Raw genomic sequence first — 25,144 nt, forward strand, 5'->3', positions numbered from 1 at the left:
GTGTGTGTTGTGATTAAAGCCTTCATTAGGGATGGCTGTGACAGGCTCCAGTCATGGTTAGCAGAGTACGTAGCAATTCATTCTGAGAAGTTGCCTTCTGATGCCAGGCTACAGTGTGGCACATGGTTTTGTAAATATTCACCCTTTGTCATATGTTTAAACACTTGCTTCTCTTGGAGCTAGATATTTTTAAAAAGTTAATGAAAAACCACCAGCTGAATATTTGTATGTTTATGGATATTAAGTAAAGGCTCATTTCCAACCATAGTTGTACAAAGTGGTTAGTTTCAAGAAAATTGCCCTTGTTTTGGACAGCTGTCCATATTCTAACATGGTAGTAACAAGAAGAGCCAGTAATTTCTCTTGTCTGCTGTCAAATCTGAGCATGCTCAGCTGCACCGAGACTGGAACAGTTCGATCACATTTTCCTAATAGAAATGTTCCAGTCAGCGTTTTACCAGGGAAAACTAATTACGGCCTAACTAATGAGTTTTGCCTTCCCCAACTTACTTTAGAAAAATATGGTCACCTTCTTGCCCTTATGGTTTTTCCTCCTTTAAAAAAAGAAAAGTTTCTTTCTGCTTTCAGTGATCACTAAGTATTAACTAATTTTTAAATAAAACATTTGTTTGAGCAATAGCTACCAGGGATATAACACAGAAGGGACTTCATCTCTGGCTCTGAGTAATTCTCAAAGTAAAATAACATCTAGATTCTCTTCATATGAGGCAGAGCGTGATGAAATTAGATTCTCATAAATGTCATTACCCCTATTTATTGTCTTTTTCTTGAACCGGGGCTAAGCTGGCTAGGATCCATTGTCTCTCAACCAGATTTATTGTGGATCAGATGCATTCCATTTCACAACAGGAATGTGCTTATTATAAAATGTACAAAGCTTATAGTCTAGCAAAGCACACAATCTGTTGGCAAAAAAACCCTGCTTTGTTTAATAGTTAGTATAGTTTGAAAGTTTTTGGATGTATCTGAACTAAATTTAATATCACAAAAGTTGACACTCAAATCTTGAAATAAATCCCGACCGAACACAATGTTTATGCTGTCAAAACTAAAAGCATTTTAGTATTATGCAAATATACTACTAAAGTGTTTCTTATTGACATTATATAGCTAGCCAGATTTTCTTGTTGCTTCAGTTTCTCCCAGATAGTAACTCAGGAACTTTGAAAAACAGGTTAACTCTTTCAGGTCTTCAGAGCACAATTTAACATACTGCCTCTTTAGTGATTCCTGTCATTTAGTGTTTATGCAATGGACTGAAGAGGACCCTTATAAATACCAGGGAGAAACTAAGAGATATCTCTAAGAACAAGAAGAATGTGAGTAAATTTAGCATAAGACTATGTGAAAAACTGAATTACAACAATTTTTTAAAGTATGACTATTAATAAAAACTAAAGGAAATATGCAAAAATGAACAGAGCTGTGGTTTCTTGGTAGGTAATGGTTGTTGTGTCACTGCTGAAAGAAGATGAGAAATACCTGAACCTATAAAACCTCATCTATTACCCACAACTACAGTAACTACTGCCCATTCTGGCTCCCAAGGCAGATCTATACACAGAAGACATGGCTTGTCAATGCATATTTCCTATTATTCTAAACATCCAAATAGTAAGGTAAGGTGACTCCGGGTAAGGAAGAGCAGGCCCCTTGTAGCTGCATTGCAGAAGTCTTTTTTGGTTGGGTTACCAGCCCCTGGTTCATCTGTGTGTCACTCCATCCAAGCTCTCACTATGGAGGCTCCCACTTGCTTCCCTGGGCTACCCACTGGATTTGAAACAGGCCCTGCCCAGCTTTTGCTCCTGCATGACCTATTTCCAGTCCACGCAAACACTTCCACAGACTCGGGCAGTGCAGCTGTGCTCAATACAGTAGCGCTCTTTGGGCTATTTACATAGTTAGTCTCTCAGTTTCTTGCCCTCAAGATCTCCTAGACTCCTGCCCATGGTGTTTTCCAACTGCAGGAAATATATATCAACTCTCTGAGGGGCTCTTTTTAAAGCGCACTCTCTCCTGACATCCCATCCCACACATTGAATGTAGAAAAATTAGAAAGTACAGATAAGTACAAATAAAACCATTAAAAATCTTTGTAATCCCAATACCATGCATAGATACCAGTATTAATAATCTATCATATAAACTTCCAGAATTTTCTATGATGTTTATGAAAACATGTTTTGCTCATGCTATTATAAAATTATATTATAAATCCATACATTCCATATTTAATAAAACATGGGACATTATTATAAGGTAATGTAAAAAATAAATTCCTACTTTAAATTGAGATTGCTTTAAAGTGGATTTCCTGAAAAATTATCTTCCAAAATAGTCTTTTGTTGTTAAGTAATTTCAAATACAATAAGTAAAGTTCCTGGTATTGAATTTCAGAATCTCTCAAGGCTTACCCCTAAACAAAGACTCAGATTTTTATAGTGTAAGAGAGTTTGGGAACAACTTTTTAAAACATTTAAATATTTCAAGAAGTATTTTAGGATTAACTGGGATACATGTTAAAATGTGAGGTTATAAATCTATGTCATAATTCACAGAGCCCCTTTTCTCTGAATATACATGAATCAGATAAGAGAAAGGAAAAAAATAGAAATATTTAGCTATCAAAAATAATTTTTTTCTGAGACATCAGTAAAGATGATATGACTTTTAAGTCTTGAACTGAATGCTGGGAAAGTACCCTTACACCTGCAAGATGATTAATTACTAGCCGTTGGGATGGAGAGAGGTCTTCTGTTCTTGGGGCCATGCGGAGCACACCCCGAAAGCACCTGGTGAATCCAGGTCCTCATTATTTTGAAGACACCTGATATCCCATCGCACCCGGTGAGGCTGCCAACTCCTTGTCTACACTGACTACATGCCATGTACCCATCTTATGACTAGAAAGAATTTAAAATTCATGAAGCTTGTTGAAAGCTCAACTGTCTCATTCGACTCATTCCAAAGTGTATGGGAAAAAGAGCAGAGCAGACATTTCAACTGAAGCTATTATTGTGCTCGAATAACCAAGCATATTCCATTAAATTGCTAATAACCTCCTGAAGATGTTGATCACATCGGCCCTACAGCTGCACCCCTTTCCTTTACACCAACTTGCCCAACTGCATTCTGTGCAGTATACTCTTTCTGTGCCCTTTATCCCAAGGTTGCCCAGAACTCAAAGCACTTATTCAGTAAGTTTGTAATTCAATTTAGTATGCTATTAACAGAATTCTTTAGAGAAGATCATGGAAAAAGAAAATCAAACTTATTTTTGGGTCAATGACCAATTTTAAAGGAAACACATACTAAACCAGTTTCAAGGAAAAGGTCAGAATCCATGAGATATTAAGGGGGGGGAGTAAAAACATTAATTTCCACAATTTTCCGACATTCCTTAAAAATAAAAACAAGCTTAAGTATGGAATGGCAAGGTCCTGGTTCGTGTACTAATGGCTGGTGAACAATACTGCCATTCAGAGGAAGTTAGAAAGCAAGGGCTTTTCCTCAACACCGGGGAAGTTTTGGCTTCCTTTCCCTTCATTTATTCTGGGGTTCAAAATTGAACATTATAAATCCTGAGTTAGTCTCTCAGAACAAATAACAATATATGAAGAGTTAAATGCTTTCAAGCTTGCTTTTTACCAGCATAACTGTCTCTTTATTAAGCCACTGTTGTATTAGAGTGTTAAGTACTGAAAATATATAAAACTGAATATCTATCCTATAGAATAGGGCATTTTTAAAAGAAATAACATGCTACTTACACTGTCTTCCTGATAACTAATTTAGTTAGTTTATCTGCCATTAAAAGATTAATGAGAATGTATGACGGAAATTATACATTAAAGTTAACACAAATGTTCTAATTTTAAAATTCTTTCATCAAACAGAAAGCAATTATTTCCCTATAATTTTTTCTATTTGGTATATCCACTGAAGAGCCATAGAAGAAAGAATTGGTCTCCACAAGCTCAGGGTACCAAATATTTGTCTCTATCCAGACAGTTTTCCAACGGGTAGAGCTGGGGTAGCATTTCTTTCCACAGAGCAACCGGTTTGGAATAACCTGCCAATGCACTCAGAATGTTTTTTTGTTTTTTTCCACCAGCAAAGTCAAGCTGAATAAAAGTAAAATTCACTTTCTGGATTATTTTATGATTATAAAAATATTTGTGTCTATCTTTTTAGAGTGGCCGAGATTAGGTGTAGTGAAAGAATTTTTCCTCTCTGAAACACCTTAGTGAGAACACATAAAAACCAACTCTAAATCATGCACAAAGCCTTAGTAGAAAGAAAGTAAATGTTAAAGCAACAATAATATGATTCAACAAAAATAAAAATGAGTAATAGCCCAATATAAAATGCTGGGAAATTACAGTAATTTCACAATCCATCAGAAACAGCAAAACACACCATTGCTTCAACAAATATTTATTGATCACCTAATAGATGTCAAGGCAGATGAAGATATATGTGTGGTAAATTTCTGGGCTGGAGAATTAAGTGAAAAGAAACTAGTGCAGGATATATAACTCATAGGATCACGGAACATTAAAATCAGAAGAGATCTCAGTAGTCATAAAGATCGGGAGACCAAGTCCCACCAGGTTTAAGTAACTCTCCCCAGTCATGGGGGTAGAAGTAGGACTAGAACGAAATCCCCTAATAAGATTCCTGGCTCAGTAGAAATGGATCTGAGACAAAAGTCAAGGTTAAGACTACTAATAAATAGTTGTTTCTACTTAAAAAGTTTGAGAATAATTGATATATTATTAATTATATACAGATAAATTTAAATCGTCTTCTTAGACTGAAGGACAAACGACCAGATTTCACTTAAAGTTTTCACGTTGGCTGGGATTTCACCTTTGATGGCATCAAATACGAAAGCTTCCACCATCTGGCAAAGCCAAAGAGCTCAGGATGAACGTGGCTTGGCATCGGAGAACAAGAGTGAGGATATCCTCCTCTGTGACATATAGAGGTTTCCACACAATGAAGAGTTAATGGTCCAAGTGTTTTTCAACTGATAAAAAATTTTGAAAATCAAAGCTATTCACGTCTGCCATTTTCCCTAAAAAATTCTTTCAGGAGGTGAAACATCTCTCCTTCCCCCTCCCTTTCTCTTTCTCTTTCTCTTTCTCTTTCTCTTTCTCTTTCTCTTTCTCTTTCTCTTTCTCTTTCTCTTTCTCTTTCTCTTTCTCTTTCTCTTTCTCTTTCTCTTTCTCTCCCTCCCTCTCTCTCTCCCCACCTCACACACACACACACACACACACACACACACACACACACACACACTATACACACATTCGATATGACTTTTTTACTAATATGAAGATGGAAGATCTGGCTTCTCACGTAAATCAACCACCTCTCGTCTTCGTCACTAATATTTGAAGCTTGCCTACATGAAAAATCGGAAAATGTGTAGTATAAACTGTGACCCAGTTTTTGTATGTGGTTTCTAATTTCTGATAGCTGAACATCCTGAAAGGTATCTAAAGTGAATACAAAACATGTCGTGTGAAAGAAGTGGTGAGCATGAATATGAGGTAATTAAGTGATCAGACTGATGTTTATAGGAGACCTACTGGATTCTGTCCGATTACTTCATCCATATTCTGCATATTGCAATTTGCAAAGGACATAAGTGAAAAATAATTTTGTTTAATACATGTGGGTGAGTGATTTTAATATTCAAATTTTGATAACCAGAAGGGATAAAAGAAATTAATGAGAGTGAATGAAATCTCCCCTATCAAAGGCAAAGTGATGGAGCAGGTGTAAGCTATTAAGGAGGAGCCCTTCTGTATCTTCTCCTTAAAGGCTGTTTCCTCATAAGCTTTTCCCCGAACAAGCCAAGTGCAAATAAGCTTTGTTTATGTGCTTAGCATGTTTCTATTAATAAAAATTTCTAGAAACTTAATGGGAAGAGGGTTGCACTCTACTCTCAAAAGCTTATCAAAAAATAGTAAATCAGTAGCCTGTCTTTGGAACCTGGGATTCTTCGTAACAAGTGAAAATTCTGGCAAATGAAACACCCTATTCTTGCGAATGAAGTAAACATTCAGAGAGAGGTTTTATGACATCAATAAGCCAAGCACAACAGAAGTTCCCTGCATCTATCTGAACCCAGCAGAAAATTTATAGTGACAGGTAAGCAGAAAGAACCACTAGAACGAAGCATAGTTGAAATTATAAATTAAAAAAAAAAATCTCCAGAGGTGAATTTCAAAAATCTTTTTAAACTTTACCATGTCTAAATTTCTTGCTGTGCTTTAAATGCAAAAAATGTCTTAGGCTGGACACACAGGTACTAAAAATATGTTGAATGTCATCGATTGCTCCATTATCTGTGATTGAATTATTTCCATTACGGCTTATCTGCATCAAAGTTTTCTTTTAGCCTCAACACAATCATACCATGGTATAATAGCTATAAAGGGCCTCTTAGAGAACCATTCAATCCCTGTTTTCACAGATGAACAAACGAAGTCCAGCTGACTCTCTCATTCAAAGTCCCCAGCTGTTACAGTTCAGAGCTGCTCAGAGCTGTGACCAGTGCTCTTCCCATCATGTCCTTAGCACTCCCCTCCCACCACCAATGGCCAAATCGCTACATGCAGTGATGGGCCCTTCCTTGCACCGGCTCCATCTGGGTGACTTTATATTCAAGCTTCATAAAAATTCATGAAGTATATGCTATTTTCACTACCATTCTACAGAAAAGGAAACTGAGGCACTGAGAGAGAGCTTAAGTAACTTTTGCAAGCATCTGCCTCCAGAGCTATACCACACCCTCACTCTGGACTATTATACTTCTGTTGACTTCTCTCTTCCTTTTCTTCTTTGTACTCTGTGTTCAATGTGCTCATCTTTCTGAACTCATCTTTCCCATAACCTGCTGACATCCTTAATTTCCAACTCAGTTAATGTCACCACTGTTCTCTTAGTCACCAAGCTTGGAACCTTAGAGTCATCTTTGACTCCTCCTGAATTCCTCACCTTTCTCCACATTTCTACCAGTGGACGGGCTCTGAACCCACGTGCACTGCAATTTCCTAAATATGGCCTCATTCCACATTTCCTGAACAATTAAAAAGCCTCTGGAAACTGGTCTCCTTCTAAAGGCCTTCCCTTCTCCAATTTATTATACACACTGTAGCCAGAATAAAAAAATTTTAAAAATAAAAATTTTTTTCCCGGCCGGGTGTGGCTCAGCGGTTGAGCATCAACCTAGGATCCAGGAGATTGAGGTTCGATTCCTGGGCAGGGCATATGCCTGGGTTGGGGGCTCGATCCCCAGTAGGGGGCGTGCAGGAGGCAGCTGATCAATGACGACTCTCGTATCATTGATGTTTCTCTCTCTCTTTCCCTCTCCCTTCCTCTCTCTGAAATCAATAAAGATATATTAAAAAAATAAATAAAATTTAAAATTTAAAAATTTAGTAACAAAATTTAGTAATTTCAGTAGTAATAAAATTTAATAATTTTCTAAAACAGAAATCTCATTGGTTTAAAAACCTAAGCTTACCTAACATTCACATTTGAAACTTTATTGTAAATGTATAAAGTATTTTCTTCTACACATTACATCTTGAAATCTTACACAATATGAAGTTGGTATTATTTTCCCTATTTCAAAGGTGATGAACCAGGCCCTCTGATATTAAGTACTACATATATATATATAGTAGATAATTTTAAAAGCCACAATTCTGTTATATAAAAGGGTAACTTTCTTTTCTTAAAGCTGCCTATATTTTCTAGAGACAAAACAATACAGGTAAATAAAGTCAAATCCAGTAATATCTCAATCATTTAAATTGAAACTCAGTTAAATTCAGGTCCTTCCCCTTCCTCCCTACTTCTTTCTTTCTAGGTGACATTCATACTGAGCATTTACACAAAATAGTGTTCTGGCATCTTCCAGGACATATAATTATCCTACCATCATCCTAGGTTTTTGGTTACTGGCACTATCCTGGCTGAAATACATGGTCATACTCTCAATGGTCTCTGGTTACATCATCTATACTGCCTTCTCTAGCCAACTAGTCCAGTCCCAGCTGTAAGATCCCTTTGCATTACTGGCTTTTTCTCTCTCTCTCTGTGATATACACACATTCTTCTTCTCTGTTTACTCATGGTGAAGGGACAGTAAGCTAGGGATGGTTGTGTGAACAAAGCCACAAGAGTACATGTGTCACACTGTTGCAACACAAAGTCCAGGATAGGATATTTGTTATTTCTACTCTTCTATAAAGACTTCCTATGTCAACATCTGGATTCTATGAGGTTTGAAGTCTCTCTGGGCTTTGCCAAATGGAGCCCTAGGGTTATATGGTGGCAGTGAATGGTGTCTTTGATAGGAGGAGCCTAGAGGATCCCTCCTGGTGGTTTCCTCAGTCACCTCAAAAAGTGGGCAGGGGTTCTTCATGCTTGGGAGTGACTCAGTCACTTACTTAATCTCAGTCTCCACTTGAGTAAAACTGCAACAGTGACATATGCTTGGTAAGGATTAGAGGTAATGCAGGTACAACATCTAGAAAAGTGACTAGCACAAAAATCTCTTATCTACAATTCTGAAATACCAAAATTCTAAAACCAAGCATCTTACTTTTTATTTGGTAGCAAAATCTGACTTCAACTGATGTGAGGGCATTTATAGACTTATTTATCTCACCCATATTCTGGCTTCAGGGGTTTCAGAGAAGGAATTGTGGACCTGAAAGATATTTTCTCTGGATACAGAATTCTAGGTTGACATTTTTTCTTTTTTAATACTTTAAATATTGTTATTACATAATCTTGTGGCCTGCATTGTTTCTAATGAGAATTTGGTTATCATTCTTATTTTTGTTCCTTTATACATGATGCATTTTTTTCCCTCTGACTGTTTTTAAGATTTTCTCTTCATCACTGGTTTTCAGCAACTTGATTATAATGTCTTGGTATGCTTTCTTTTCAAAAATCCTCATGTGAGGATATATTTATTGCTTAGAGAGAGAGAGAGAGAGAGATTGGTTATCTCCCACACATGCCATGACTGGGGATGACACCCACAACCTAGGTATGTGCCCTGACAAGGAACTGAACCTGTAACATTTTGGTGCACAGGATGACATTCCAACCAACTCAGCCATCTGGCCAGGGCAGTAGGCTTTCTTTAGTTTCTTCTGCTTGAGATTAATTTAGCATTTTGTCTGTCAGCTTATAGTATTCATCATCTTTGAAAAACATTCAGCCATTATTGCATCAAATAATTTTGATGTCTTAGCCCCTCCAACTGTTCATCTTTTTCTTCAGTCTTTTCTTTCTCTTTGTGTTTCATTTTGGAAAATTTCTATTACAATGTCTTCAAGTTCACCAATCTTTTCTTCAACAGTGTCTAATTTGTTGTCAATCCATCTAGTGTGTTTTCCATTTAAGATTCATTTTTTTTAACTTCTAGAAATTTCATTTGAGTCTTTAAAAATATATCTTTAATGTCTTGCTGAAATTTTCTTTACATCCTTAAGCATATTTACGAGATTTTGATAGCTGTTTTCAGGTTCTTGTTTACAATTTCCATCATCTCTATCATTTATAGGTCTCTTCCTATTGAACTGATTTTTCTCTGAAATAGAGGGTCATATTTGCCTGCTTCTTTGCATAACTGTTAATTTTTTATTAGATTCTGGACATTGCAAACTTTTACATTATTGGGTGCTAGATTTTACTGTATTTTTTTTAAAAGAGTGTCAGTTTTCATTTTCATATATAGTTAAATAACTTTCAGATCTCTTTGATCCTTCTGAGGATTACTTTTAGGTTTTGTTATGGTGCCTCCAGAGCAATATTTATTCTGGTATTGATTTTCCCTCACTACAAAGGCATTACTCTTCTGAGGTTCTATACAATGCTCTATATATTTTGAGATCCTCCACTCTGGCTGGTAGGAATATGAGAGATTCCCATCTATGTGTGAGTTCTAGAAATTTCGCCTATTTTTTTTTGCGGTTCTTTCTCTAGTCTTAGGCAGTCCTTCTTATGTATGCACAGACCAATTCTCAGCCAAAGACTGAAGGAACAATTCTGCAGCTCTCTAGAATGTTTTCTCTATGATGCTTCCTCATCTCCAGTACACCATCCTGAAAATTCTACTACACAAAATTTCAAATTATGATCTCTGTCCTCTCAACTCAGCAAGTCCACCAGGCTCTATTCTGTTTCCCCTTCCTCCTCTGTGGCTGGAAACTGCCTCCAGACAGTAAGCTGGGACAACTGTAGATCTCACTTCATTTGTTTTTCTTCTGTCAGGGATCACAGTCCAATACTTCCTATTGTACACTGTCTGAAAACCATTATTTCATATAGTTGGTACAGTTTCCTAATTGTTTACAGCAAAAAGGAAATTCCTGCCCAGACGGGCATGGCTCAGCGGTTGAGCGTCGACCTAGGATCCAGGCGATCAGGGTTCGATTCCTGGTCAAGGCACATGCCTGGGTTGAGGGCTCTATCCCCAGTCAGGGGTGTGCAGGAGGCAGCCGATCAATGACTCTCTCACCATTGATGTTTCTATCTCTCTCTCCCTCTCCTTTTCTCTCTCTGAAATCAATAAAGATATATTTAAAAAAAAAAAAAAAGGAAATTCCTAAGGCTTACCTGGATAGAAGTGGGAGGTACAAATCTATACACTTAAACATTGTTACTTTGCTTCCCTGACAACTTCTGTGCCAACAGTATATAATTCTTACAACTCAAATGACTTCTTTCTCATTAAAATAATGAGGACCAACATTTTCCACCTTTAGTAAATAAATATACGGTCTAGAAATTACTTCTGTTAGAACAAGTGTAGTGATTCTTTATGACATTGGTGATGTTGGCATGAGAGGGAGCCGACAGTGAGTGTGATACTCTTTTAGTATTTATTTATTTATTTATTTATTTATTAAACATATCTTTATTGATTTCAGAGAGAGGAAAGGAAGGGGGAGAGAGAGATAGAAACATCAATGATGAGAGAGTCATTGATCGGCTGCCTAGCCTGCAACACAGGCATGTGCCCTGACTGGGAATCGAACCCCAATCGCCTGGATCCTAGGTAGATCCTCAACCGCTGAGCCACGCCCGGCCGGGCTCTTTTAGTATTTAAATGTTACTTAAAACACTTTGCTCTAATGTAACTGTCAACACTAATAGAGCTTGGAAACTAACTAAGGCAGCCATTTGTACCTATAGAGCTGTCTGTCTCTGGGATGTATCTGGGAGATGGATCTGTAGCAAAGTGATTAACAAGCAAATTTAACTATTGTATTAAAATTAACGGAGACCCAGAGCAGAGTTAATAATTGTTGCTGATTCTTTTCCTCTTCTCTGCAGGATTTGTTTAAGCTCCTGAATAAGGCAGCCTTGGTGGCCAGTACCTTTGCTGAAGGAGTCAAAGATATTGGCACAAAGCAAGGTAGCTGGAAACATGGAACTAGAGCTACACCCAGTGAGCTTTTTTAACTTGAACAAATTCAGAATGGCTGGGGGGAAATACATTTCATTTAGGCCTGGTGAAGAGAACCAGAAATGTCCTAGAAAAAAATAAAGGATTGGTAAAATAGGCACTAAATTTTATCTTAATGACTGTGTTCTTTATAATTTGCTTTTAAGAGAGCTATCTCATTTCAAAACACATTTTAAAAGAATATTATCAAATTGGGAAATGTACCAGTCTCTTCCTCAAATCATTTGCCACTGGGAAACCTGTATTTTGGACGACAGGGCCTTACATAGCTTACGTAGCGGCAGTTTAGTGGCAGTTAGGCCAGCTTTGCAAGGAGGCCGCCTTGGACAGGAACTGAGGTAATGGACATTAGAATCAGCCACACTGCATTTTGAGTATAAGATCAAGCATTTACTAGTTGTGTGACCTTGCAAATATTAGTCTACCTCTCCAACTTCTGGTTCCCTAACCTGGAGCTATGACTCAACTTCTCCATCATTTGGGTGCTTGTTTTCAAAGTGGCGATGATAATACTATTTCATAGGGTTGCCGTGACGATTAAATGAAATAACGCATGTAAAAGTCTTAGTACAATGCCTGGCACATAGAAAACTCAATTTTAGATACTGTTACTATTACTACTATTGTTAAGGGGGGAAAAACTGCCTCCTGAACACTAACTAGCCTTGTAAATCCAAGTTATATAAATAGACAGTAAATATTATAAACTATGAGATTATTAATCTGAGTGGTTGAATGAAAACTAATGATAAAAAAAATTTTAAGCGGTTTTCCTTTAGAAATGAAACTGGAAGCGAAACACTTCATTTGCCTCATTTCACTGCCACTACTACACCCTGCCTCTGGTTCCATTTATAAATGTGCTGTCCAGAATCATTAGATTCCTTAGTAAAGTATAAAATTATACTTTATATCTAAAAATTCATGACAATTTCATTATGAGAATCCAGTGACATGTCTTCTTTAACTTGTCTGGATGTAGCACCCAGGAAAACCCTAGCAGACATACCATTCTAGGACAATCAATGGCTCTCTGAAAAATGACAAAAAGCAGACTGTGTCACCTTCACTGTGCTCTTGATGAAGATATATATTTTTAAATCTACTTTCAATGTAGAATATTTGGTTTCCTGACTGATATAGATGGCTTCTTCGTTAAGGTCCCACTGGCCCACGATTCACTAAAAAAGAATTCAAATACCCCCAGAGGCTGTACAGAAAAATGCTTACATTTACAAGCGTTGGAATTGAACAACTTGGTTCAAAATCCTTATTCTGATAGTTGCTCATTGATTGGGCAAGTTACTTATACTCTGAGCCTCAGTTTCCTTGTCTGTAAAATGGACATTAAAAGCTGTTTTTACCTGACAGGGTTGTTGTGATGAATAAAATGGTACATATAAAGCACTTATCACGGTGCCCTACCCACAGCAAATGTTCACTACATATTACTTACTTACTATTAAATTTTAGTCTGGGAAGCCAGACAACCCACCTGAAAAACTCGGAACACTGACTATATGCCACTTCCATCACTACTGACTTATTCACCCACTGGACACACATGTGTGGAGTGGCTGAAGCTGTGCCAGGCCTGTGCTCAATGCTCTAGTGACTTAGTTGAAATCCTCTTGCCATGAGGTCTTCACCAGACTGTGAGCCCTGTGAGGACAGCCTCTCGGCTCCTGTGCTGACCGACGCATCACTGTGGGCCTGGCATGGTGCCTACCAGATAAGACATGCTAACAAGGTGTTGGGGTTTTTTTTTAAAGGATAAATGAGTAAGGGATGAATGAATGATATGATACAAAGATGATTAAGATGAACTCCTTGACCTGAGGGAACACATGTTCTAGCTGGAGCTGGAATTAGGTCCCCAAAAGGGGAAGGGAAGTAGAAAGATAAAGGAGGAATTTCAGGCAGCGGGATCAGGCTGAGTAAAATACTAAAAATTTTTATTACAGTTATGCTAATACCTTCAGGGATAACAGCAAAAAAATGTGTAATCGAGCTTCCACATTTCTAACACCGCCCCCCTCCCCCCCGAAATATTACTTTTCATAAAAAAAAGAAACTAGAGTCCCCTTTGTACCTGAAGTCAAAGGCTAGAAAGGAATGCTGTCACACAGTCTTCTAGGTGAGGTCACACCCAACCCTGCCCAGCGGCACCTACTCGCCTTTGACGAGGGGTGCCAGTCACCACCCCCTTCCTCTCCCCCACCCTATGGCTAATTAGGAAAAGACACTGGATAAATGGGGATCAGGTATCAGCTTTAGTCAGGGTCCACTGGCAGTGACCAAACGGGAGAACTGGCAAGATCTCCTACTTCCCAGTCAGAACTGAACGGCCTGACTGGCCATCAGGGCGAATCGGATTTAAAAACCCAACTGAACCGTCCACTCCACTCGCCTGTCCCGACGGTCCACGAGGAAACAGGAAACAAAGGCACAGGGCGTGCTCTGCGGAGCAAAGGGAGAAAGGTGGAATTCTGTTCCCCACTTTTGAGGCAAAGTGACCTGCCGATCCACTAAACAATGTGGCTGACCAAGGGGACTAGCCACTTCCTGGCAGGGACCAAAGGACCAGAACGGTCCCCTGCAATGGCTTCCGTTAAGGAAACACGCGGAAAAGACATGAAGGTCCCTGCCTCTTGCACTTCACGTGCAACTCTTCGTTTAGGGGAGAGAGGATCCTATCTGGTTTTTGGATGAAGCAGATGCTTGTTCTGTTGCTATAGTAGCAGAAAGCCAAGCATTCTGATTTATTTCACCCCCAACTAAGAATGGCCTGATCAGACAAACTTACTAATAACATAGAAACCAAAACAGGGGACTGCAACTCAAATCTCCTAAAATCAGTCATTTTATTGTTTATTTGCCTTATAAATAATAATCTGGGGGAAATGAGGTCATTTAGTTGCCTGGGTGTGCATTCTCAAATAGCTCGTCTTAGAGACAACACTAGGAAACAATATTGCCCACATTCAGTACATGTTTTATTATGATTTTATTTTGGTCATGGAGAGTCCAGATATAGAACCTTACTTTTTTTTTAGACTGCGTCTATGTCATCAGCCCTGTTAAAGAAACAGAACTGTGGGGTCATGAAAGCCTTCCCACCTTTTTTCGGTCTATGTGCCTGAGTAGACCCAAAGATTTTTTTTCCCCTTTTTGGAAAAACCTTGGCCTTTTTCTGCTATAACCCAACCACTTTTTCATAATGAAGTCTTGGGCTCTTTGGCACTATTTATGAAAAACAACCAGGGAGGACTGCTTGAAGGACCACAGTCTGCTTGTCCAGAAATTCTAAAAGGTACATTTGAATTAAGACAAGTACCACCGTACGATTTCACTTATATGTAGAATCTAATGAACGAAATAAACTAACAAAAAAATAGAAACAAACTCATACAGAGAACAGCTATAAGAGGGCGGGGAGTTGAGGGCTGGGTGAAAAAGGTAAAGGGATTAAAAGAAAAAAAAAAACAACCCTCATAGACACAGACAACGGTTTGCTGATTACCAGAGGGAAAGGGGGGTAGGAGGAGGCAGGAGAAGGTAAAGAGGCGATAAATGGTGACAGAAGGAGACTTGACTTGGGGCGGTGAACACACAATACAATATCCAGATGATGTATTATAGAATTGGACACCTGAAATCTACATAATGTTATTAACCAATATCACCCCAATAAATTCAATGAAAAAAAAGAGTTCACCTGCTGTAATACTGAACTCAGGGAGCTGCACCTCCTATAGGAATAGGATAGATGATGCTGTTTATATCATGACACTGCCCACATGGGGTCCCCAAGAGGAAACTACTCTCTGAGCCCAATAGTAAGAACACTTCCACTTCTCCTCAGGAACTGAATTTTCTGTCTCTTTGGGTCTTCGCAGGCTGAAACACCTACCAGGCTCACCTCTCAATGAGAGCGGTTAGAAAGCTCAGAGTGGGATTTGTGACCACCTGTAACAGTGTAGATCATGCATGTCATTAATCGTATTCCCGGCTCTCCCTGATGGTAATTATTCTCACTTTCTTCTTTATCCATATTTTTATTGATTCTACCGTGTATTTTACATATCCTTCTAAACTGTTCTATATCTTGCAGCAGGATGCTATGTAAATGAAAAACAGAAAAATCTAAGCCGAGACCTGATCCATGCTCACAATGCGATTACACTTCTCTAAGTTGTGGTGGGCAAGTGTCTGGAGTTTCTAAAGCTTTATTCATACAATGCCAGAGCACTGGGCCGAGAAGCGAACCCTTCTGAGTACACCAGACTGGCCTGCTCGTTCATCAGGAAGCTCTGGTGCTACGTAGAAACTGCCTTTGAGTTCTTAAAAGTAGCGACGATAATAGTGTTGTCACAGTCTAACAATAAAATGATGACAGAAACGTTTCCTTTTTCCAAGAGCCCAGCACTCCAAAGAGAGAAGAGAGACTACTATGAAAACTTGAAATTCACTAAAAGTGAAATCTTCCATGATTGACACCTTTTCACCAGGATTTCTTCTCTTTCTGGGAGCACAAGAGAACGACTAAATAAACCAGAAATACTAAAGATAGTTCTAACAGCATATACAGAATGGCATGGTTACAGTTACCTTAAGGAAAAAAGTTGTGATGAGGCTAACATGTAATTTTACTTTGAATTTTAAAAGAAGTTTTTGAGCTGTTTTAAAATTTCTACCATTGAACTGTACAGCCAGATATTGCTATATGTAATTTTAACAAAAGCACGATTACTGTCTCACTTGAAAGAAAACATTTCCATAAACTGTTCTGCACTTAGTTCCTATTTAATGTCCGGAAAGTCTAGTCTTTTAAAAATTCACCTCATATTTCTCTCTTCCAGAATCTAAATGTGAAATATTTTCCTTAATCAGTCTTTCATCTAAGAGCAAATGAGACTAGTTCCCAAATTGTTTAACAGACAAAATATTTTAAAAAGACAGTATATGTGAATTTCCCACACTATTTTAGACTCAGATTAATTTGATAATTTCTTCTGAAATCTGTAATTTCAATAACAAATACTAAGTGCTTTGGGGATTTTCAGGCAAATACAGGTGACCTAAAGTTTCATTTCTAGAAAACACAACTAATAAAAATCTCAGAATTCTTGTTTTTGCTCAAAAATATTAGTTTAACCTCAGCAGATACCTGCTCTCTTAAGAGAGCTGTGTGTGTGCCCGGGGAGGAGCGTCTGTTCCAAGTGATAAGAAGGGATCTGTGTGTGTTGGCAGTGGGCTGGAACCTTCCCTTAGGGCCTCTGAGGGTTTGATCTGGAGGCTAATGATAGCAAGTTTGAGAGAATTTTTCCCTTGGACGTGTAGACTCCCTGGTTTATCAAACAGAATTACAGTAAAGAAGTAAAACAAAGCAGAAAAGTTACATCCAAGGAAGATCTGCGGAGAACCATTCAAAACGTGCGAGACACACTATACTTAAGATGTACTTGAAGGCTTATTTCTGCAAGGGCAGCCTAAACATCCCCAAGCTCTACTATTCAAGAATCTTATTTCCAGGCACAGTGTCCTGGAGCATTTGCAATTTTTCAATTGGAACTCTCAGCACTTTTCTTTAAAAATAGCCTAAAGTCAGAAACTGAAATACTGATCTATTTCTCAACCCCCAAGTTGCTCCTTAGTCAACATAACATTGAACATTTCTGAACAAAGGGATTCTTAACGCTGGCTGTGCTTCAGGCAAGTCCTAAACTTACTAAAGGGAAAATAAGTGATTCACAAAAGAAAAAAAATTATGTCTCTCCTCACTTGGAGAAAGATCTATTTCCCCCACTCATGTTGAATTATGTATTAAATCAGTTCAAATTTTATTTTGGACCACTGATCTATAATTTAACATAGTTGTGAAAAAATGGAAGTTTTGGTCTATTTTATGTCAAGTTGTTTACTAGAAAAATAACTCATTGAGTAGAACCATAAAATAGAGTTCCCCTTGTGTGACTGCTCACACATGGACACGTTGTACTCTTGGCAAAATTTACACGTTACATTTTAACAATGTCATTGCCGACAATAAAACACTTAAGTTAATACAGAACAATTTCTATATCTTAAATCATAACTATATCCCTCCTGCTACTTTTAATAAGATAAACAAATCTTTCTATGACTAGTTTTAACAGTAAATTTCTAGAATATTTTAAAGCCCACACAAGAGAATAAAAAAAGGTTTATGGAATTTTCCTTTAAGAACTGCAAACTGTATTTCACAAATAAAGCTAATCCAAAAAATGCAGAGCAACATTACCATTCACAACCAGTAAGCATTCAATGACCTGCATTTCTAGGATCCCCTTCGTAGAGGATGCTACCGGGGCACAAAGCCCCATTATCCACGAACCGTCTACCTGTAGGACTGCAGGTGACAGACCCTATAAGACCACACGCTGGAAGGTACTGCTAAGCTCCATTTGTCCTTACCATAGCTGACTGCCATCAAACTGCCATCCAAAATTGCTCTAGGGAAGCAGTTCCTCCGCAATCTTTTCAACAGATTCCCTGTTTTAACATCCACCTGTGTTACTGCAGAACAGTCTGACCCGGATTGAGCCATGGAGCAAATAATAACACTAACTGCAACTCCAGACAGAAAAAAATAGAAGTTAATTTTCCAGACTCTTGTGGGAATACAGAGCATGTCTGCTGAAACCGACTCCAAGGGTTCAACGATATTGTAGACTCAAGTATTTCTTTATATTCCACGTAATGGCTTTTCCGTTCTTGGTGTTTTATAACACACGGCTGAGCCATGATTTAGAAAGTGAGGGAAGTTCTCTTTTTCCCTCCCCCCTCCCTCTCTCTCTCTCTCAAGTTGAATTATACAAAAATTATAATTGCAAAGAGAAATTCTAACAGAAAGCCATGAGCTGTTCCATTTAGTGCTCTTACTGAACGCCACTGCTGTAAATTAAGTCAGTTTATGCCAATTTTCTCTATTTGGGAGGAACATCATTTCTTTAGGCATTAAGACTTAATTTATTTCCTTTGGGCTTTACTTTGCTTCATTTTTGCCAGAGAATGACTGGCTCTGCGGTCTTGCCTTGGAGAACCTGACATTGCACCCTTCCTGTCATTTTCAACTCTGATTCATCTTCTTTGGGCAAGGACAGACAGGTTCTTTTGCTGATACCACTGTGAAGCTACATGAGCCCCTCTCTTTTTTAGCCCCTCTCTTTTTTTTTGTGCAGGGGCTACCAGGTTCTCTATCAGTTCTATACAGCTCCCTCTTCAAATTATTCTGAGAGCAGAGGTTCTGGCTATTCTCTTCAGTTTAATTCAGGAGACAGGCCAAATGGGTTCGATTCCATTTAGTCTACGGTCTAGCGTAACAAAGATTACCTAAAAGAAATAGGGTTCGGACTGTATCTAAGATTACAGAGGGAAATAATCAAACACCTGAGGAAAAGATCTTGTTTTTCCCTGACATCAAAAATCTCACTGTAAAAATAACGCACTTGGTTCTAGAATGGGAGTGCACCATGAAATTGTTAGTACAGATGCGGAGATACTTCTAAACAAACACAGGTGTCAGGAAGCTTGAGCGTATAAACAGGGGCACTCCTTTTCGGTGTTTGCTTTAAAGTCTTAAAAAGTAATGTTCTGGATCAACAGACCAGGGTTGGTAGGAAGGTGTGGTTCATCCCTGCTCCATATCTGGCTGGGGGAATACTTGATCCTCAGCTGAAATGAAAGTGCCCTCAATGAAGTCCTGCTTTACAGCAGTGAATAGTAAACTGGACATGGCACGTTGCAATGGAGGCCTTAAAAGAAGCTGGGGTCCGTGATGAGAAAGAGAAGGTTCCATCGAGAGAGCGGAGGCAAGAAACCAAGCAGCACAAATGTTTCGGTTTCCTCAAGAAAGAAGGCCAAGGTGTAAGACTTGTCCACGTGCTCTTATCCCAAGTTCCCCAACATGAGATGAGATGATCTCCCCGACTCACTCGAACATATCTCTGTTAAATTGGAAGTAAAACAAACACTGATGTTGCCAACTTAAAACAACAAGGGTTTGGTTGTGAGCATTTAAGAACATATTGATATTAGCCTTCAACAGTCTGAGAGAAGCTGAGAGCTGACAGCCATCCAGGACCCACTGTGTGCCAGGGCTACCATGCTCCCTCACAGGACCCCCCAGCGGCCTGGTGCGGGGCGCCTGACTACGCTACAGACGTGAGGGATGGGCCCAAAGAGGGCACGTGACTTGCCCAAGGCTACACCATCTAGACCACGGAACAGCCAGGATCCTACTCAGGCGGGCCTGTCAGACTCCAAAGCCCACATTCTAACTTGAAAGCTTCATCCTTATGAGAGATTCACAGACTAGAATTTTATCCTGGGAAACTATGAAATAGACTCAAATCCAATAACTTAAACAACAATAACTTGTTTTTAAGTTAAGATACATTATGTTCTTTCTCTTTTTAAAAATTTATAGTCTAAATTATCCCTTTCCTGTCATCAAAACTAAAGATTAACCTCTATGATAAATTATGGGATTCTCAATAATGTGAAATTATCAAGTTCAAAAAGAGCACAAATAAAACTACTATTATATATTTAAAAACTTAAAATATTCAGGAATGATATATATAGAACATAATATACCTTACACATCCATAAATTACAAGCTGAAAAAAATTACATTCCATTCTTTTATGGTAGATTTTTATTTTACATTTAAAAAACTACATCAAAGTTTTAAAATAACATGCTAAGTTACAAAGACAGTCTTTATGACTCAAAGAGAAATTATGAAAATGAGAATGTATTTAATAAAAATGAAAGAAAACTTCCATTTGAAACATATAAGAACAAACACACACTGTATTTTTTTAAGAGTTTAACCCTTCCTAGTTGAGAAGTTTTTGGTATCTGTGTCCACTTTTTAAGTGTTTCCATTTCCTCTGCACACATATTTCTGAAGAGTTATGAAGAGGAAGTTTTCTCCTGTATTTTCCCAAGTAGAAAGTCTTCTAGCAGCTCATCGACTTTCCCATTGCTCCGATATTAAAGATCTGGGCAAAGTTTTAATTACCAATTTAGGAAAAAGGTGGCATTTTAAAATTTAATATGTTTTGCCCTTTTCACAGACCACGTAGAATGAAGCCTCAGTATGCTTGAAAAATCTCTTAGCAACTGAGAGTGGAGCTGGCCAACAATGGATGATTCATTGATTTAGCTTGAGTGTGCAGGAATGTCTGCCAAAAGGTCTGAATAAACTCGCATTGCTAGACACTATGGTAAAACGTACCCTGACCTCTTTTAAAACTCTATCAGAGCGGAAAGTCAAACTCACAGCTTTCCAGCAATTCGCTGGCATCTGGAAATACACTTGAATTATAATATCTAGCTTTTACATTAATTGATAGACTTTCTTAGATTATCATTTTCACCTAATTAGATAATAGATGCTACTAATTAAAGATTTCCAAGGGGACCATACCACCGAGTTTTTAAGCACTAAAAATAAAGGTTGCCCATTCAATTTAAATCTGAAAGGAGGCTTTCTGAAATCTGTAACTGAAGGAACTGTTAGTTTTTTACAATATTGACTCAAGAATTATGCAAGAGTACCCTAAACAATAATTTGCACATTTAAAATTGGTAAATATCATGCAACAGATACCTGGTGTCTGTTAGTTTATGCTTATACATAGAGATGATACCAGAACATCCTATCTTATGTTTACATAAAATTCAAGAGCTCAGTTCCTTTGCTTACATCTGCCATTTGTCTCCTCCAACATCCATGGGGCTGAATTAATGTCTTAACACCCAATTCTATTGAAATGTATTCTACTGAGGTCCTCTGATTGAGCACCTGACAGGGACCCAGCCCAGCCCAGCCAGTTTTGGTCTAGTCCACAAATAATCACAGCATCACAAAAACCACTGTGGGGCATGGGAAAATATTCAGCCACTGTCACCCATGAAACAGATCAATAACAGTCTGTTAGAGAGGCAGGCGTCTAAGAAACAACAATAAATTGTTAAGAGTTGCCCAAACTAAATTTTCACACGGCATTTTAGCTTAGAATTATTGCTTAAAGAAAGTAGGCTTGAGGGTTTTCTTTTGCTTTGTTTTTGCATGGCTTTAAAAATAATTACCTTCACAAAGTAGTGAGAGGAGATAGAACAAAGAATTATAAATTAAACATCTGAAACAACTGCAATAAGCAGCTTTGAGTAAGATTTTAAAAACAAACTACAAGTGTTAAGGTCGAGCAGGATGAAGGGAAGACTTCATGTGCCTGGAAAAGCAATTAGAAAGATAGGGGACCTGCCTTAAGCAGGATGCTCCTTTGCCTGACAGAGTCAATGTTGACCTTGATGGGGGGTTGAAGCTGGTTGATCGTCACACTGTGCGATCACGGTGTCTGTCTTTCATCTCCGGGTCGCAGCCCATAGCAAAATGACTGCTCGTCTCACATTTTTCTAGATCCAGATGCCAGGACAGCAGACAATTAATTTTAGTGGGTTTTACATATAAAGCACTGTGAAAAAGACATCTGCAGTTCCTGATAGCTGCCATGATGACAACTGCTGAGCCATTTGAGGATAAACTGCTGTGTTTCAGGATCATTCCGAGGCTCTGCATGGAGACTGCTGCCGAGGAATCCTTAGAAGTACTCTGCTCGTGCTGGCTTCTGCTCTGAGAGGGAGGAATCTTAAAGGAACCAGAGACAGATCAGCTGACACTTCAGCTTCAGCACTGTAGAGGCCAATCTATAGTTGGAAAAGGAATTACAAACGGATCAAAGCAGAATCTTCACCCCACCCAGGCGTGGAGGAATCTTTTGCACTGATATCATCAGGGCTTCTTTCTAAATTATCCTTCCAATGAAGACTGTACTTGTAGAATTAAGAAATAAAGAGGCATTGGACTGATTTTTTAATTCCTTAATGTTAACCAAATTCCAGGCATAGTATTAGTGGCAGGAAATGGAACTTTTAAAAAATTAATTTTGAAACACTTTGTTTTAAGGCCTAGAACAGTCTCATTTACTGTTTTTATAATTTATAAACTGTTTTTATAATTCAACTCTGACAACAAGAACTTATTGAGTGTAAAGTCTACATACCATGCTAGATATTCTGATACTATTTGTTAAAAGATACAAATGAACACAAAAAATAGTCTCCTGTTGGAACACATGAATTCCACCTTTTAGGATGATCTATACCGGTTGTTTCCCCTCTTAACAAACCACAATGTCCCCTTCACCTAGTGGAAGACTGCTTCCCGACAACTACAGTCTCTTAGTCATCCCCTTATCTAAAAGGTCCCCCCCTCTTCTTCACTGTCAATTGCTAAGGTGAAGCTCAAAGTCCCCCTTCGCTTCTCTCCAAATCCCGCCTCTTCCCATCATCATGTTGAGGGCATCTGTTGATGACTCCTCTGCCATCAGCTGGAGGGAAATGAGGTGGATGGAAAGGACACCCTCTCTATTCCTGGGAAAGCACAAAGCTGGTTCCCTAGGGAGTAATGAAGCGTCTCAAGAGAAATACAAATAGTAAATATGTATAAAATGATTTGGTGAAAGGTTACTTTGCTACTGTATTCTGAAATATATAGCTTGAGTAAAATGTAAAATAAATTCATCATTGTGCACACATGAGTAGAATCAATAAAATTAAAGTTTTTTTTTTTAACAATCTGTAATTTTACTTAGAACTTACATATCACCTTGCTACATTACCATTATCAAGCTACAATGAATTTTGATGGAATCAAGAAAATTCAGTGCCCTTTAAACAACTGAACCAAGTCTCTGATAATCAGGAAATAAAGGAGACTTCCATATACTTTTACCATATAAGGGCACTAGATCCCAGTCCCGTGAACCTGTGCCTTCGCACATATTTTTTGCAGCTGCTGATACACTTCAGAGCCAAAGCTGAGCTTTGAAAGTTTGGATTCCTGTGTGTTGTGATAATCAGCTGGGGTTTGGAAATGCCTTCAAAAATCTAATGCTCTGGCACTTTAACGAGGCTTCTGAAAAAACAATTTAACATCTGGAATCAAGTATTTTGTGGAAGCCCAAGACCAACAGAGCAAAGAACATTGCTTTCAGTAATAGTCAAACTGCGGCACTTCCCTCTCCTACATCAAACAAATGGGCTTATTTCATAAAGATTCTGAGGTGGCTTATAAGAAGTGTGGAAAACTGGATGCTCCAGACAGTTATCACTGAAAGTCTTTCCTAGATGTGCTTCTTTATCCTTTCATATAGTTTTCTCTTCCGAAACTCAATACTGGAAAAGAAACAAACTGCCAGAGTCAAGCCCCATCACTTAGCCTGCGGGTGGAGGAGTGAGGAAGCGGCGGAGTTCATCCCCACCTCTGCCCAGTGCTTCGGGAGAGGCAGACAGGGGCCGTGCATGCGTATTTCTTATGTCCCCGATCAGATCAAACGCAAAAAGAAGCGGTTATTTCTACTGAATGTTCACTAGTTCTCTACAGAGTTTTTAGACATTATTTAAGACAACATTTTAAAATGCGTTCCCTACTAAAATAATAATAAATGACATCGGTTGAGTGCTTAAGGTGTGTCAGGCACTGTGCATTTAACTTCCAAAATAATTATTATCGTCTTCTTTTTATGATGAGTAATCAGTACAGTGGTGCAGTGGAACTGGCTCAGAGAGAGGCAAATAGAACAATGAAATCGAAGGGAGAGCCCAGAAACAGACCCACACGCACACAGAGGGACATGACTCGACAGAGAAAGCATTGATTCCCAGGTAAAGGGCAGACCACCCAATAATGCTGCCAGAAAAGTTAGTTCTCCATATGGGGGGAAAATAGAAAGAAACTGGATCTCTTCCTCACACAGTATATAAGAATACATTTCAAGTGGAAGTAAGAAATTTGAAAGGCAAAATTCTAAAGCTTTTAAAGACAATATAAGAAAAGGGACCTGACTACTTTAAAATTAAGAGCTTTTGTTCATCAAAAAATGCCATAGAGCCAAAAGACAAGCCACAGACTTGGAAAGAATATTTGCAAAACATATAACTAACAAAGGCTGTTTCCCGACTATGTAAAGAACTCCTCTGAAAAAGGAAAAACAACACAATAGAAAAATGGGCCATCAATAAGCACAGGTTAAAGAAGTGGAAAAACCCAAATGGTGCTTGGCACAAGCGAGGTACTCAAACAGTTGAATGAATGAAAATACAAATGGTCCATAAACATATGAAAAGATATCCAACCTCACTAGTAATCAGAGAAATAAAAATGAAAATCACAATGAAATGCCATTTCATATTCACTTCACTGGAAAAAAAATCAAATAATATCAAATGTTGGAGGGGATATGATGCAATGGGCACCTTCACCCATTGTTTGTGGGAACATAAACAGGAACAGCCACTTTGGAAAACACTTTGCATTACTTAATATAGCTGAAAATATATACCTTATAGCCCAGATGTACTCCTAGGTATCAACCTGAGAGAATTTCTTGTATATGTGGCCTAAGAGGCATGTTTAAGACTATTAACTGCAGGATTGCTCATAATAGTAAGAAGCTGGAAACAGCTCAAATGTAAATCAGCAGAATGGATGAATAAATTGTA

At 38.3% G+C, this 25,144-nt stretch overlaps 1 protein-coding gene across 5 annotated transcripts in view; it reads right to left on the reverse strand.

Moving 5' to 3' along the window:
- The window catches only part of DDAH1 (dimethylarginine dimethylaminohydrolase 1), a 124,809-nt gene that overhangs the window by 48,287 nt on the left and 51,378 nt on the right, over positions 1-25,144 (reverse strand). Inside the window, exon 1 of one of the 5 annotated variants that reach the window (XM_081143786.1) lies at positions 17,984-18,071. The exons of the other annotated variants lie outside the window; for them this stretch is intronic. Within the exon in view, the coding sequence (XP_080999912.1) occupies positions 17,984-17,986 (3 nt within the window). The 5' untranslated portion in view covers positions 17,987-18,071. Of the gene's footprint in view, positions 1-17,983; positions 18,072-25,144 lie in introns of those variants that run through there. 5 annotated transcript variants of the gene reach the window in all.

Source organism: Miniopterus schreibersii (assembly GCF_964146895.1).
Source record: "Miniopterus schreibersii genome assembly, chromosome: 8".
In the NCBI taxonomy this organism is placed as follows: Eukaryota; Metazoa; Chordata; class Mammalia; order Chiroptera; family Miniopteridae; genus Miniopterus; species Miniopterus schreibersii.